Source organism: Lithobates pipiens, unplaced genomic scaffold (genome assembly GCF_037356315.1).
Source record: "Lithobates pipiens isolate NorthernLeopardFrog02 unplaced genomic scaffold, aLitPip1_a1.2 Scaffold_19, whole genome shotgun sequence".
Taxonomy (NCBI): Eukaryota; Metazoa; Chordata; class Amphibia; order Anura; family Ranidae; genus Lithobates; species Lithobates pipiens.
In genome coordinates, this window is record NW_027507764.1 from 71,211,970 (window position 1) to 71,227,496 (window position 15,527).

The 15,527-nt window shown below is 42.0% G+C and overlaps 1 protein-coding gene across 9 annotated transcripts in view; it reads left to right on the top strand.

The window, feature by feature from the left end:
• The window catches only part of ADAM22 (ADAM metallopeptidase domain 22), a 462,480-nt gene that overhangs the window by 375,395 nt on the left and 71,558 nt on the right, over positions 1-15,527 (top strand). For all 9 annotated transcript variants that reach the window (XM_077490871.1, XM_077490878.1, XM_077490879.1 and 6 more), the window contains exons 19-23: positions 1,549-1,599; positions 2,047-2,110; positions 3,062-3,167; positions 5,797-5,913; positions 9,079-9,244. In XM_077490871.1, coding sequence (XP_077346997.1) covers positions 1,549-1,599; positions 2,047-2,110; positions 3,062-3,167; positions 5,797-5,913; positions 9,079-9,244 — 504 coding nt within the window. The remainder of the gene's footprint in view (positions 1-1,548; positions 1,600-2,046; positions 2,111-3,061; positions 3,168-5,796; positions 5,914-9,078; positions 9,245-15,527) is intronic.

Genomic DNA, 15,527 nt, shown 5'->3' on the forward strand with positions numbered 1-15,527 from the left:
TTGCGTGCATATGCACATAAGTGCATAGAATACTGACTGGCAACTTAGATTTCTGTATGTATTTATTCTTTTACTCCTCCATATGCTGAGCATGTTTACGTGCCTGTGTGTACAGACTCGTTGAAAACAATGGGCTGAGTTTAGATAAGTGTAACACTCTCTAGCGTGCTAGTAGTGTCAGAGTAGGTAAAACATTGTCTGATTCAGGGCTAAGTCTGAGTCATGAAATGTTGCTCAGGGAGTTCAGGGCTGGATGACTCATGCAGGCAGCTCTCTGGTGCCTCCCCCTGGTTCTGGATTGTTGGAGAACATTCTGAAAGCTGGAGGGCAGAGGCTAGGAAGGTTGTTCTGCATACTCAGGGGAGCTTGACGTGATGAGGGGACTGTTGGTGGCCCTAGAGACTGTTGGTGGCACAGAGACTGTTAGCTGTCAAGAGAGGAATCATTAAGAGTTCTACAAAGTAAAGGAGAAAAATCAAGTCTGGGGGTGGGGGAGAAGCAGCCAGGTGAGCTGGCATTTCCTGCAGTTGGTAAACCAGGATCAGTGTCTACAAGGGAGTTGGAGGTACTCCAGGATTCAGCTTACAACACGTTGGGCTACTTTCCAAAGGGACTGCGAGTTTTTACTGTACATAGGGAGAAAGTTGTCCCTGGTTTTGTTACTGTCAAATTGGGCATCCCATAATCCTTATTACCCACCCAAGTTATCACCCCTAATAAAACATAAAAACAAAGCTCAGAGACTGTTCCTTGTCTCTGGATGAAAGCTAAAAAAGCTATTTGCCTGGCTGTGTAGGAGTGGGGAACCCTGTCATCTGCAGCCCCTTTGGGGGTAGTGCTACATAAGTAAAATAAATATGCATGTATCCCTAAAAACGCTATGTATTTGGACAGCAGTGTGCAAGAGGCCTAAAAAATGAAATTCTTGTTTTTTTGCTAAACGTTGTTATGCATAATTGCTAAACAAGGTGTCAGTCGGCAGCAAGCTACAGTTTAATATAAAAAGAAAACTCAATTTTTTCCGCATTGCAGCTATGACAACAGTCCTCCGATTATAGACAGGATTTCCCAGAACACCTTTGCTTTGCACTTTTAATTGGCCTCTGCTGCATGTTCCAGAAGACTATACAGAGCTTGATATGAAATTAAAAGCAACATATGAAATGGAATATGGTAATGCCCTTTAGGTTTTTAGGGATGCCAGATGCCAGGGTTGCAGTGTTTCTTAACACACCTCTGGGACTGATCATGTGATTGTGGCAGAGCCTTCCACTTCTTATAAAAGATTTTGACAAGTGAATTGGAAGAGCATAGGAAAATTTCCTAATATGGGGAATGGACTCATAATTACACAAGTTTGCTGAATTATAAATCTGTATTGTCCACAGCAAGTAATGACTTCCTTTTTATATTTCTAGACCAAAGCTGGAAAACAAATCTTATGGGCAATACGGGCCATACATTTTCAGAATGTGTTTGAATAGGAATTCTAATGTCTAGGTATAAAGACTAAGTTATTGATAAAAACTTGTTTTACATTTCTTTTAGTGTCCTCCAAATATCCATAAACTGGATGGGTACCCATGTGAAGATAAGGAGGTAATGTATAGATAACTTTTCATGAAAAAACACTTTACAACACAGCTGTTATCTTAATTTTTAATAAAATTATGTCTCTTCCCTTCCTCTCCTTCTCCCTCTTTCTCATCATTCCCCTCCTATGCCTTCTTCATCTCCCTTTCCCTCATACTTTTCTCTGTCCTCTCTTCTCTGTCTCTCTCCTCTTCCTTTTCTCCTCTTCTCCCCTCCTCCTTTCCACTACCCCACCCCCCTTCCCTTACCTTCTCCTTCCTTTCCTACCTATATACCTGTTTCTTAAATTTTTCCCCTCCCTTACATTTTATTTTCCCGTCCTCCCTCTTTCTTCGCAATTTCCTTCCCCTTTGCTTCTGTCTGCTTTTTCTTTTTATTGTTTCTCTGTCTCTTATCCTGTCTTACTAACGTACTGTCTGCCCCCCCCCCCCGTCTCATCTCTTACTGTTCTAGGGCCTTTGCTTTGGAGGAAGGTGTAAAACTAGAGACAGACAGTGCAAGTATATCTGGGGTGACAGTAAGTGTCTGGAAGATTATTATTAATCATTAAAGCGGGAGTTTCCTTGATTTTTTATTTTTTTTTTTAAAGTCAGCAGCTACAAATACTGCAGCTGCTGACGTTTCAAATAAGGACAGTCACCTGTCCAGCGCACCCGCGATGTCGGCACCCGAAGCCGAACTGTTGCTCGGCTCTCAGGTGCTGCCACCGCCATCTTCGGTGTGGGAATCAGGAAGTGAAGCCTTTGCGGCTTCACTTCCCGGTTCCCTACTGCACACGCGCGAGTGGCGCTGCGCAATACGGATAGTCCCTGCTGTCTCTGGGACCCATGTGTTTCCCAGCAGACAGTGGGGGGGACAGAAAGTGGCGTAATAGCACTAGTAATAGAATCTGTGGCTATCTATGCCTGGAAGTGGGTGCAGATACCTTTACAGGTATCTGCACCCCCTGAAAGGTGCCAATTGTGGCACCGGAGGGGGGGAGGGTTCCAATGAACAGAAGTTCCACTTTAGGGTGGAACTCCGCTTTAAATGGTTAAATAACTCTCCTCAACATAACAGTATAATTGAAATAAGTAGATATTCACCAGATAAAACTAATGTTTTGAGAATGACTACCGCTGTTATCATAGATTTAATTTAAGGAATATCTTTATTTTCCCTTATTTGTACCATTGTCCTTTTGTATAAAAAATATTAAAATACCTGTAAATATAACTTGTAGCTTCCATTGCTTATCATTTGGTTTGTATTTTTTCTTTGTCTTCTGTGTATTAAAATGTTCTTGATTGCTGATAAAAATAAAACATGAATCCTGTTACTATAGGTAGCAGCTCTATTCTTTGCACCAGATTTTAAAACCTGTCTCCATAGTTCTTGTATAATCCGTGTATCAGATACATTACTTCATTGTATCCAGTAGCTGTTAGCAGACATTTTGTTTCTATTAAAAACATATTATGTCTTCCAGAAGTGGCAGCTGCAGACAGGTATTGCTATGAAAAGCTGAACATCGAAGGCACTGAAAAAGGCAATTGTGGGAAGAATAAAGACACCTACATACAGTGCAGCAAACAGTAAGAAGTATTTCCTGTGACTTTGCTCTACATTATGAATATTTTGTGACAGTGTTTTTAAGCTTAAAGTGAGTCTATACTCAAAATTGTAACTCCAGGTATGGTTTTTGTTTAGTTTTATATATAGTGTGTAAGGGTTAGAACCTCCATCAGGTTTTTATTGCTGTCTGTTGGGGTGATTCTGTCTCACTTCCCGTTTCACTAACTGCTCAAAAAATGTGCACGGTAATTCCTCATGAAACAAAGACCACTAAAACTTTCATTGAAATATATTCATTCAAATCATAAAGAATATACGGTACTGTGCAAATGTTGTAGGCAGGTGTAAAGAAATGCTGTAAAGTGAGAATGCTTTCAGAGATATATATATATATTTTTTTTTTATCATATCAATATTTGGTGTGACTACCATTTGGCTGCAAACCAGTATCAGTTCTTACACTTGCACAAACTCAGGGATTTTGTAGGATTATAGTCAGGTGTATACCAACAATCTATCCCCAAATTGTCATTTGACAAACACAAATGTAGTGACGCGCTTTGAGAGTATAAAAAGGAAATTCATTTCTCAAGCTCCACCATTTGGGCCCCTTCTGAGACTGTCTGTCTGGGATTACATGAAGAGACAGTTGAAGTAGGGGGCGTACCTAGAGCATTTGGCACTGGGGTGGACCCTATATCTCGCACCCCCACAACATTAAAATGTAAAAACACCCCACCTCGGCACCCCCCAATTTCTCTTTGTCACTACTGTGTACCCCCTCTCCACAACTGCACCTCTTGACCCCTTTACATTACACATCCCCCACAGCTCTGGACCCCTGCGCATTACACAGCCCCCCACCCCTGCATATTACACATCCCCCAAGCTGTGGACCCCTGCACATTACACACAGCCCCCCCAGCTCTGGACCCCTGCCCATTGCACATTGCCCCCCCAGCTAGGGACCCCTGCAAATTACACATTTCCCTCCACCCCCAGCTCTTGACCCCTGCATATTGCCCCCCCCCCCCCCAGCTCCGGACCCCTGCACATTACATATTGCCTCCCACCCCCAGTTCTGGACCCCTGCACATTGGTCTCCCAGCTCGGGACCTCTGCACATTGCCCCCCCCCAGCTCTGGACCCCTGCACATTGCCCCCCCAGCTCTGGACCCCTGCACATTGCACATTGCCCCCCCCCAGCTCTGGACCCCTGCTAATTGCACATTTCCCCCCAGCTCTGGACCTCTGCACATTGCACATTGCCCCCCCCCCCCAGCTCTGGACCCCTGCACATTGCACATTGCCCCCCCAGCTCTGGACCCCTACTAATTGCACATCCCCCCCCCAGCTCTGGATCATTGCACATTGCCCCCCCCCAGCTCTGGATCATTGCACATTGCCCCCCCCAGCTCTGGACCCCTGCACATTGCACATTTCCCCACCCCCCCCAGCTTGGGACCCCTGCACTTTGCCCCTTCCTACCTTACTGGGGCATGCATGCACAGCAGAACAGAGGACCGGAACAGCTGGAGTTAATTTTTCATATTAACAATGCTAATGATTGGTTGCTAGGCCCACCTAGCAATCAATCACCTGCTGATTAACTTGAAAAGTTAAGTCCAGCAGTTGCCGTCCTCTCTCTCAAGCTCCGCTCACTTTCTCTCTCCCCTGCTGTGCGGTGCAATGTGAAAGCGGAGGCCGGCCCTGGGTGTCAGTCACCTGGGTACAGTCTGCACACGGGCACCCCTGCACCTTGTCACAGCTAACCTCTCCCTGCCCTGGTTGTCACAGCGCCACCGCTGCTGCCTGTGCCTGTCACCCGGCTTCACTCGTGGAGGGAGAGGGATGCTGGGCTGACACCCCCCCTAATGTTTGGCACCCGGGGTTGACCGTTGGTACACCACTGAGTTGAGGCAGCCTACATCCACAGATTTGTGGTTAGTTCTCCAAGATGTTTGGAAGAACTTACCTCCTGAGTTTTTTCAAAAACTGTGTGCAAGTGTATTGATGCTGTTTTGAAAGCAAAGAGTGGTCACACCAAATATTAATTTAATTTGCAAACGGGTGCAGCCACGTTTTGGCTGGAAATGGAAAGAGAAGATCACTTACTGGCATTGTGAAAGATTTGGGGATTTTTCTTGGGACTTTTACTTACATTTGAGCACCTCCCTTTTTTCTTCTGATTTTGTGATTTGGTGTTACTATAAGGAATTTCTTATTCACATGCTGGGCACTGTTTGTGTTTTTATCAAATACTGTAAATGTTTTTTGTATATATGCAAAATATATAGGGTTATATGATAAAGTTTATAAATACATAAAGAATACATAGTTTTGTTATTGATGATTATAACACAGTGGTAATTGCTATTTATGCTTTTTTTCAATGAACACATAGAAGTTTGTTACATTAGCTCATCTTTTTTTTTGTTTTCATTCTATTTATACAAGTGTATAAACACAGTATAAGGTGACAGCTGTTGTTTTCCTTTTTTTTGGCGCACAGGTTATTAAAATGATTCATTATGCAAGTGTCTGTTTTTTGAACTCTGCAAAAGTTTTGTGATTTTATGATCTTCTTCATTGTGGAGGTTGGGTTTATAATAAAGAAAATACTATAGTCTCTATAAAATGTTTTTACAGGGATGTCCTTTGTGGTTATCTGTTGTGTACCGACACGTCAAGTGTGCCAAGGCTGGGTGAGCTGGAATCTCTTACATCAGCTTCTTTCTCACATCAAGGAAAATTTCTAAACTGCAGGTGAATGGTCGTTATATTTTGGTTTCACCCCTCACTCTCTGAGCCGGCCATACACAGAACGAATTTCAGCTGATTCCTGATGAGCCGGCTGAAATTCATGCCATGGGTGGCCCTGTTGTCACTGCACAACATTCTCTGATCGGAAAATTGAAGGAACTGGACAGAAAATTGTTGTTCAAACAGTGGCTGCATCCAAACTGATGTAGTCAAACTTTGGGTATTCTGACAGCCATGGGTGCTGACTATCAGAATACAGTAGCGGCAGGAAAGATTCCTCCATCCATGCTGTATATTGTGGATGGGGAAATTGTACAGTGTATGGCCAGCTCTGTTTTTGAATCACTTGCCTACAGATAAAGTGCCTCAATCTTTTCATAAGATTACTTTGCTTAAAAAGTTAAACCATTAATAAAATGCACTCACAAAAGCAAAATATAGACATTGCTTATCTGTGGCCCTGACACTACTCCATGCGAAGTCCAGGAGCCTCTGGCTGTGGCCAGTGGCAGGGATTAGCACCTTGTGTATCGTAGGAGGTTCCTTCACACAGAGGACAGTTTCTGGGTTACAGATAAGCAAAGTCCAGGAACCTCCTACTGTGCTCGAGAAGCTAACCCCTGCCACTGTCCGCGGCTGGAGGTTCCCGGACTTTACACAGAGGAGTTTCTGATTTTGGGTCACAGATGAGCGATCTTTTGTGTGTGTATATGCAGTGGAGGGTCTTTGGGCTAAGCAATAAGGGGGACCTTTCCAGAAATGTTCATTTTACTAACCTTGGGGTAATTTCTGTAAGGTGTACGAGTTATTTCAACTGTGATCATTTTTTATCTAATGAGAATGTTCCCTTTTACACACACAATACACAACAATATAGCAAGCATGGAGTAAATTCAACTGATCCATATGTTAAAGCCTTGAGGGAATTGAAAACAAAATTATAAACAATAAGAGTATATCACAAGACTTTAAATATGCACCTTGGACAATGTTGTTTTTAGGAGAGAAGGTATTTTGCCTATCATCTAGAAAATTAAGTACCACATCCCTTAGAAAATCTTTTAGAAATTTGAAAAGGTATATGGGATTTTTAAAGTGGTTGTAAACCCTTACAAACCACTTTGACCTACAGGTAAGCCTAGATTAAAGCTTACCTGTAGATCCAAGAAATATCTCCTAAACCTATACGGTTTAGGAGATATTTACCTGAAGACAGCCACCGCTGCACCGTAGATAGCGGCGCGCAGGCGCACTGGGCAAGCTGCAGATCGAGGCGATATGCTGCAAGTGTCGGCTCCCATGCGCATGCGCGGGAGTGTCGTCATCGCTGCTTCGGCAAATCACAGCGCCGGAGCAGCGAGACCCACCAAGAAGATGGACGCTCGGAACTACAGGGGACAGCGGTGACTTCCCTGGCTCCTGTGTCAGGTAAGTGCATCGCATAGTAGTCCATTATGCTTTACCTTTGCAGGGAGACAAAGAGGAAGTAAACCATCAGGGTTTACTTCCTCTTTAAGGTGCTGAATTAGAACAAAATAATTTTTATATAAAAAGTAGAAATGTATTCAAACAGTAAAAACAGACATACAAAGAGTAAATATTGATATTACAGTACTAATACATGTGCTGACTGATTTAATCTCTACATGTTTCCCCTTGATAATTGGCTTCTTCAGGAGATATAATTGATATAAGGCACAATGAGCACTAGAAATAAACAGAGTTTTTTAAGAAACAAAAAAATCAACAATCACACCAACATCAGAGATATGTACATAAATTAAACAAAATTGAAAAAACATTCATCGATTTAAAGAATGAATAGCGCCAAAGCCATAATCAGTCACCACAATTATGGTACCTATATGTTCAAAAACTATTTGCATATGAATTAGGGCTCCAGAATCATGGGGATATAAATAATCGGATCATCGAAGCCATAGAGGAGGGTGTATCTAGAGTACAGCCACTGGCATTGGTCCAGAAACTAAATGGTGGAGTGTTTATGTATTTTAAACAACATCATTTTTTTTTCTGTATTTTATTGATTTATATACAAAAAAGCACGTTTTAGCTGACAGGATATTTTCTTGTGGTCAGTTAATAATTTATGAAGTGCAAATTTAAAGTCATGTTATATACTCCAATTGATTCTAATTTAGTGTGATTGGGATGATGCCCTCATGAAAATATTTCGATATGATGTAAAATGACTCCCATATATGTTTTTTGTTATTTTTTAATTGAAAACAACATCTTTGATCATATGGGCCCTTTATGGAGGCCACTGTACTCAGCCCAATATTGGCAAGTGATGTGACGGTTTTAAGCTTAAAAGGAACCTGTCACTTCACCCTTTGAGGGCAAAGTAGCAAATGTTCCTAATAGCACATCCTACCCATCCCCCACCCCTCCACCACCACCTATTTTCCCCATGCTGCCCAACCACTTTGTTCATCTGTTAGAGCCCTCTGATAAAACTGGTACTTCCTCCCGAATTCTGTTACTTAGAAAATGGACAGTGTTAATCATTTTGCAAGCTCTGACTCTGGCCAGCATGAAGTTTATATGAGTATTATGCCGCGTACACAAGATCGAATTGTCCGGCGTGTGTGGGCTCCAGCGGACTTTTTCATTGTAAAGTCCGGCGGACATAGAAAGTAGTTTTGACTCAAAATTTGTCCGCCGGACTTGGCTTTTAGCGGACAATCCGTTTGTCAGTGTGCTAGTCCGGCGGACTAAGAATGTCGCATGCTCTGAAGCAAGTACGAGAAGGAAGCTATTGGCTACTGGCTATTGAACTTCCTTTTTCTAGTCCCGTCATACGTGCTGTACATCATTGCATTAGAAATCGCCGGACTTTCGAAGTGTCCGTTCGTTATAAAGTCTGGTGGATTATTTGCCGGATTGTTTGCCGGACAATTCAATTGTGTGTACGCATTAGTCTCAGGCCTCCAGCAGGCAAATAAGGCGGTGGTGGTGGTTCACAGAGAAAGTACATATCAATTGGTAGAAGTGGGCTAGCAAAATAACCTTTTTTCAACTTTTTTTTTTATGAATGGAGGTAGCGTTGGATTCACTTTAGGAAGCCTTAGCATAATAAAACGAGCAGTTATAAAGGCCATTTACTGATTTGAAATATTGATTCATTGTCCATTACCTTTTCAGTGGTGGCTATGTGAAACTGGATGAGGAAACTGATCTGGGATACGTGGAAGATGGCACTCCATGTGGAGAGGGAATGATGTGTCTGGATCACAGATGTCTTCCTATTGATCCTTTCAATTTCAGCTCATGCATGGGCAGCACAAACAAGATTTGTTCTGGAAATGGGGTAGGTGGAGTTCATGTCTCATCATCTACCGCCGCCAAGTGTAGACCCATGTTGCATACCCAGTAAAAATACAGAGTCTGTAGTAAAACCTTGTGCAATAAACAAACTTCCAAGAGTCAGACACCTTTCACTATTGATTGCACAGACAACAAAGTCATCAGGTAGTCGTGCAAAGCCCAATTCTTACAAGGGATGATTCTAAACTATTTTGTCTGGAAGAAAATAAAGACCGTGTAGAGATGAACAACAAAGCAATGATAGTCTTCTGTTTGCTGTAAGACCCTGTATTGTACACAGTATTCAGTTTATAAAAAATTTAGACACCAGTGATTTTGGTGCACACATTTTCAGCATGTACAGCGGGTAAAATAAGTATCGAACACGTCACCATTTTTCTAGGTAAATATATTTCTAAAGGTGCTATTGACATGACATTTTCATGACATGTCGGTAACAACCCATGTAATCCATACATACAAAGAAACCAAAACAAATACGTTCAGAAATTAAGTTATGTGTAATAAAATAGAATGACAAAGTGGAAAAAGTATTGAACACACTAACTGAAATGTATTTAATACTTCATACAAAATCCTTTGTTGGTAATGAGAGCTTCAAGACGCCTCTAGAGAAACTAGTCGCATGCATTGCTCAGGTGTGATTTTGGCCCATTCTTCTACACAAACAGTCTTCAAATCTTGAAGGTTCCGTGGGCCTCTTCTATGAACTCTGATCTTTAGTTCTTTCCATAGATTTTCTCTTTCAATAATTTTTATTGAATTTAATTCTTTGGTAAATACATCATGTATAGACAGGAAATAGAAATAAAGCAAAAACATAACATAAAAAAAACAGAGAATTCAAATAAAGCAGGATACATCAATCAGAAAAAAAAGACAAGATATACAAGGTATCTTATACAGATATAATTGGGGCTAATATATGTCAAGAAGGGCTTGGAGTGTAAAGATCCACTTCATTGAAAATTTGTAATAAAGATGTATATAAGAAAAAGGGACACAAAAATAAAAAAAAAATATATATATATAAATATATATATATATATAAATATACATACAGAAATATAGATAAAAAAAAAAAAAAGCAAGGAATTTGATTAGATTTAAATGTGAGGTGTAGAAGATTTAAGTTATAAACATATCGGCAACTTCTAAGGAGACCCCCAAGATCACCACTCCACCCCAATGGGCTCACACTGTGGAGTGGGATAGCTCGGGGGACTCCCGCCGAAGAACTCCCCATCTACGTCCCTTTAAACCCCCGGACAGCACCCAGAAATTGTGCTCCCCGGAGGGAAGTGAACAGCTGGACTTCAAAATTCCCAATTAAATTCCAAATGAACTCTTTAGAACTAGTAAACTCCAGTCCGAACCACAAAGGTTAACTAAGGAAAAATGGTAGTAGAATAAGGTAACATCTGATCAATTACTAAATATGAGAAATCCTGCTTAAAGAAAAACAACAAAAAGAAAAAAAAGGAAAAGTAGAAAGTGAAGTCAGGAGAGAAGAGGGAGGGTAAGGAAGGGAGAGTTGTACAGGATTCAGGGTCCTGGCTCCATCCATGTAGAATTTAAGACAGAAGGTGTCCTGGAAACAATTGTACTTTGATGTGTTGGGCCCATGGATCCCATGTAATTTCAAATTGTTGAGTGGTATTCCGTAATTTAGCTACTATTTGTTCCTGAATCATAATCCATGAAATTTTTTGCCTGGTAGCCACAAGAGAAACCCTAGAAGTTTTCCAAGCTTTTGCTAAAGTGATCTTGGCTCCCAAGCACATAAAAAAGATTAGTTGTTGAGTATGTTTAGGGGTATTGTGTAGCCTGCGGTTCAGAAGGATATATGAAGGATCTTGTGGGATTGGGGCTTTCGTGACCTTCCTCACTAGATGTATAAAGTTATTCCAAAAGTTTCGTATGCGAGGACAAGACCACCATATATGTAACATTGTACCTAAAAGACCACATCCTCTGAAACAGAGCGGTGAAATCTCTGAGTACATCTTTGAAAGTCTCACAGGAACATAATACCATTTCGTTAGAATTTTGACATTAGCTTCGATTAAGGAAATATTTAAAATACCTTTGGAAGAACGTCTAAAAACTTGAAACCACAATTCCGTATCTAGTTGGATGTCCAAGTCTTCTTCCCAAGAACGAGCATATGTCGGTTTGTCACTCCTATCTGCCAGGGACGAGTAGATAAGGGAAATACCTCCTTTGCGATGACCATGTTTTAAGCACCATTGCTCGTAAATCGTAACATTGTAACTATTTGGTTTGTCAAGTTCAAGAGAATGTATAAAACGTTTAATCTGTGAAAGTCTCAATTGTTCTGAATCGGGCATCTCTAGTTTGGAGTAGCAGTGTCCCATTGAGATGGGTCCATTTGGTGTAATGAAATGTCCAATTCTGAAAAGGCCCTTGTTCAACCACCAATGAAAATCTTGGATGTTCAGGCCAGGAGGGAAATCAGGATTATGGAATAAATGTACGAGAGGTCTCAGTGGGGAAATCAGGCGTTCGTTTTTGTATAGTCTGTCACAAAGTGGTAGGGATTGAGAAAGCGTTGGGGACAATATGGCAGGTCTTTGCTTTGTTGGTCTCCATATTAGATGATCTAATGTGTAGTCAGGTACTGCCTGGTTCTCAATAGAAACCCAGTCTGGACAATTGGTTTTAGTATATATTGCTGAAAATTGTGCTAGTTGTGCTGCTTGATAATATAAAAAGAGGTTAGGAAGTCCTAAACCACCTTGGGTTGTCCGGCGGAACAGGATGTCACGCGCCAGTCTATGTCCCTGTTTTCCCCAGACAAATCCAATCACTTTTGATTGGTCCATAGATTTTCTATTGGATTCAAGTCCTGGGTGGTTTTAGTGGGGGGCATCGATAGTTTCAAAAAAATATTAGATAAGCACCTGAATGACCGCAACATACAGGGATATACGTAATACTGACATATAATCACACACATAGGTTGGACTTGATGGACTTGTGTCTTTTTTCAACCTCACTGACTATGTAACTATGTAAGTCAGGTGATTGGTTGGGCCATTCTGGCAGCTTTATTTTCTTTCTTTGAAACCAATTGAGAGTTTCCTTGGCTTGGCTGAAATGTCCACCCTCGTTTCATCTTCATAATCCTGGTAGATGGCAGCAGAATTTTATTAAAGGGTTTGTAAACCCTCAAGGTTTTTCACCTTAATGCATTCTATGCATTAAGTTGAAAAACCTTCTGTAGTGCAGCTGCCCCCCAGAGCCCCCCTTTTACTTACCTGAACCTGATCATTCCAGCAAAGGGGATGAGCACAGCAGCTACAGCTGCTGTCTTGGGTCCTCACTGTATAGATTGAGAGCAGTGGGAGCCATTGGCTCCCGCTGCTCTCAATCAAATCCAGTGACACGGGAGCCGGAGGTGGGGCTGAGTACTGCTGTCTGTGTCGATGAGTGCCCCCTTGGAAAGCGTCTCTCCGAGGGCGCACTCGAAAAGAGGAGGAGCGCCGCTGAGGGACCCCAGAAGAGGAGGATCGGGGCTGATCTGTGCAAAACCCTTGCACAGACGAGGTAAGTATGACATGTTTGTTATTAAAGGAAAAAAAATGAACCTTTGCAGCCACTTTTAGAAAGTCTTGCTACATTTTTCCATTCATCCTTCCTTCAACTATATGAAGTTTGCCAGTACCGTGTGCTGAGAAACAGCCCCACACCATGATGTTGCCACCTCCAAACGTTGGTATGGGGGGTCTTTTTGGGGTGATGTTCAGTGCCATTTGACCTCCAAACATGGTGTGTATTATGGCATCCAATGTTCAGCATTTCACATGCTTGTCTAAATGTTGTGCAGAAAACGGTAAAGGAGCTTCAACATGTTTTTTCTGCAGCAATGGAATCTTGCATGGCGAACGTGCATACAGGCCATGGCAGTTGAGTGCATTACTTATAGTTTTCTTTGAACAATTTGTACCTGCTAATTCCAGGTCCTTATAAAGCTCTACAAAAGTGATTCTTGGCTCTTGGAAAACTCTTCTGATAATTCTTTTCACTCCTCTGTCAGAAATCTTGCGAGGAGCACCTGGTGGGTTACGGTGAAATTATGTTCTTTCCACTTCCTGATTATGGTCCCAACAGTGCTCACTGGAACATTCAGAAGTTTAGAAATCCTTCTCTAACCAATGCCATCAATATGTTTTGCAACAATACAGTTGTGAAGGTCTTGAGAAAGCTCCTTGCTTTTATCCATCATGAGATGTTTCTTGGTAATGGGACTCCTTTTTAAAGGCCGTCAGTTGAGATTGAACCAGCTGATATTCATTTGCACTGACAAGGGGCAGGATTGATTTCTAATTACTGATTGAATTTAGCTGGTGTCTTGGCTTTCCATGCCTTTTCAATACTTTTTCCTATGTCATTCCATTCTATTACACATAACTTCATTTCTGAACGTATTTGTTTTGGTTTCTTAGTTTTTACGGTTTGCATGGATTGTTACCGATATGTGGTCAGAATTTTATGTCAATAGAACCTTTAGGCCCCTTTCACACTGAGGCGCTTTGCAGGCGCTAGAGGTGCTAAAAATAGCATCTGCAAAGCGCCCTCAAACAGCCGCTGCTGTCTCTCCAATGTGAAAGCCCGAGGGCTTTCACATTGGAGCACTGTAGAGCCTGCAAAGCTAGAGGTACTAAAAATAGCGCCTGCAAAGCACCCTCAAACAGCCTCTCCAGGGTGAAAGCCCAATGGCTTTCACACTGGAGCGGTGCGCTTGCAGGACGCTGAAAAATGTCATGCAAGCTGCATCTGTGGAGCGCTTTAGGAGCGGTCTATTTACCGCTCCTAAAGCGCCCCTTCCCATTGAAAACAATGGGGCAGCTCCAAACCCGTCTGCAAAGCGCCGCTGCAGTGGCGCTTTGAAGGGCGGTTTTAACCCTTTTTCGGCCACTAGCGGGGGTTTAAACTGCCCCGCTAGCGCCGCTAAAACAACGGTAAAGCGCCGATAAATATAGCACCGCTTTACCGCCAGTGTGCCCAGCGCCTCAGTGTGAATGTAGCCTTAGATATGGGCGATATAATGGTGACATGTTCAATACTTATTTTACCCGCTGTATATATTTAATCACATGCGTTATAGGCTTATATAACAAAAAATTATTTACCACAGCCCCTAGAAATATTCACTGACTCTTAACTTTAATACAAAACCTTAACATTCCTAAACTCTAAACTTATCTATTTAGCTTAAATTTTAATCAAATCCTCCAGCAGGGAACCAAGTGCATGTATCACTTAGTGCCGTTCTCATTCATCCCTTGGTTGCAGTGTGGTCTGTCTGCCCACACCTAGGGTGGAGCTACATCACTGACAGAAAAATAAAGTAATTTTTTTTTTCCTAAACCACCCTGAGCGCCACAAACTAAAAAAATTGTATTCAAATATTCAAAACTCCACCATCTATCCATGCCTTTATTTTGCTGAGAAATCGCTTCAAAAAGCACACCCCCGACAATTTTAGCCGCAGTCATCTTAACCACTTCAATACCGGGCACTTATACACCTTCCTGCCCAGACCAATTTTCAGCTTTCAGCGCTCTCACAATTTGAATGAAAATTGCGTGGTCATAGAACAATGTACCCAAACTAAATTTTTATCATTTTGTTCCCACAAATAGAGCTTTCTTTTGGTGGTATTTGATCATCTACGGGATTTTTATTTTCTGCTAAACAAATAAAAAAAAGACTGAAAATTTTGAAAAATAAACTTTTTTTTGTTTCTGTTACAAAACTTTATAAAGAAGTAAGTTTTCTCCTTCACTGATGGGCACTGATAAGGCGGCACTGATGGGAACTGATGATGGACACTAATATGCTGCACTGATGGGGCACTGATAGGTGGCACTGATGGGCACTGATAGGTGGCACTGATATGCAGCACTGATGGGTACACATAGGTGGCACTGATGGGCACTGAAAGGCGGCATGGATGGGCACTGATAGGCGACACGGATAGGCACAGATAGGTGGCACAGATGGGTACTGATAGGTGGCACGGATGGGCACTGATAGGTGGCACTGATGGGCACTGATAGGTGGCACTGATGTACACTAATTGATGGTACGGATGGATGCCAATCAGTGCCAAACAATAATGCCTGCCAATCAGTGATGCCCATTATGGGCACCGATTGGCATCCATTATGGGCACTGATTGGCATCCCTGGTGGTCCAGGGTGGCATACCTGGTGGTGACGTCACTGGTGGTCCTCGTG